The 312-nt window shown below is 42.9% G+C and overlaps 1 protein-coding gene across 1 annotated transcript; it reads right to left on the reverse strand.

Moving 5' to 3' along the window:
- Nucleotides 1-4: 4 nt before the first annotated feature.
- LOC114578650 (succinate dehydrogenase assembly factor 1, mitochondrial-like) lies at nucleotides 5-286 on the reverse strand (the record flags this gene model as incomplete). Its single annotated transcript, XM_028692030.1, has 1 exon — nucleotides 5-286. A coding segment is annotated over exon 1 (237 nt), but the record flags the coding sequence as incomplete, so codon positions are not given.
- Nucleotides 287-312: the final 26 nt, after the last annotated feature.

A 312-nucleotide genomic window follows, 5' to 3' on the forward strand; every position in this document is an offset into this window, starting at 1 on the left:
GTGAAAGGGTGGTGGAATTCTTGAGTTGCTCAAGCTGTCTCTTCCCACGCCGCAAAAGATATTCAATGTACTGAAAGTTTTTGCGATCAACATTATTGGCATTATTATGGAACTCTGCGGAGACAACAGACACGATTCTTTGGTGGTCTTCAAGATTCTTCACTCGGGCTGCCCGAAGAAAACAACGGTATAAAGCCAAGACCTGCCTTTGCATTCCAGAAAGTTTCCAAGGAGAAGCCATCTCATCTTCAGTATCATTAGCCTCTCAATGAAATTTTGAAAATGAAGTCCCTGCAATGCGCTGAATTTCTC

Source organism: Dendrobium catenatum, unplaced genomic scaffold (assembly GCF_001605985.2).
Source record: "Dendrobium catenatum unplaced genomic scaffold, ASM160598v2 original_scaffold_106019, whole genome shotgun sequence".
Lineage (NCBI taxonomy): Eukaryota > Viridiplantae > Streptophyta > Magnoliopsida > Asparagales > Orchidaceae > Dendrobium > Dendrobium catenatum.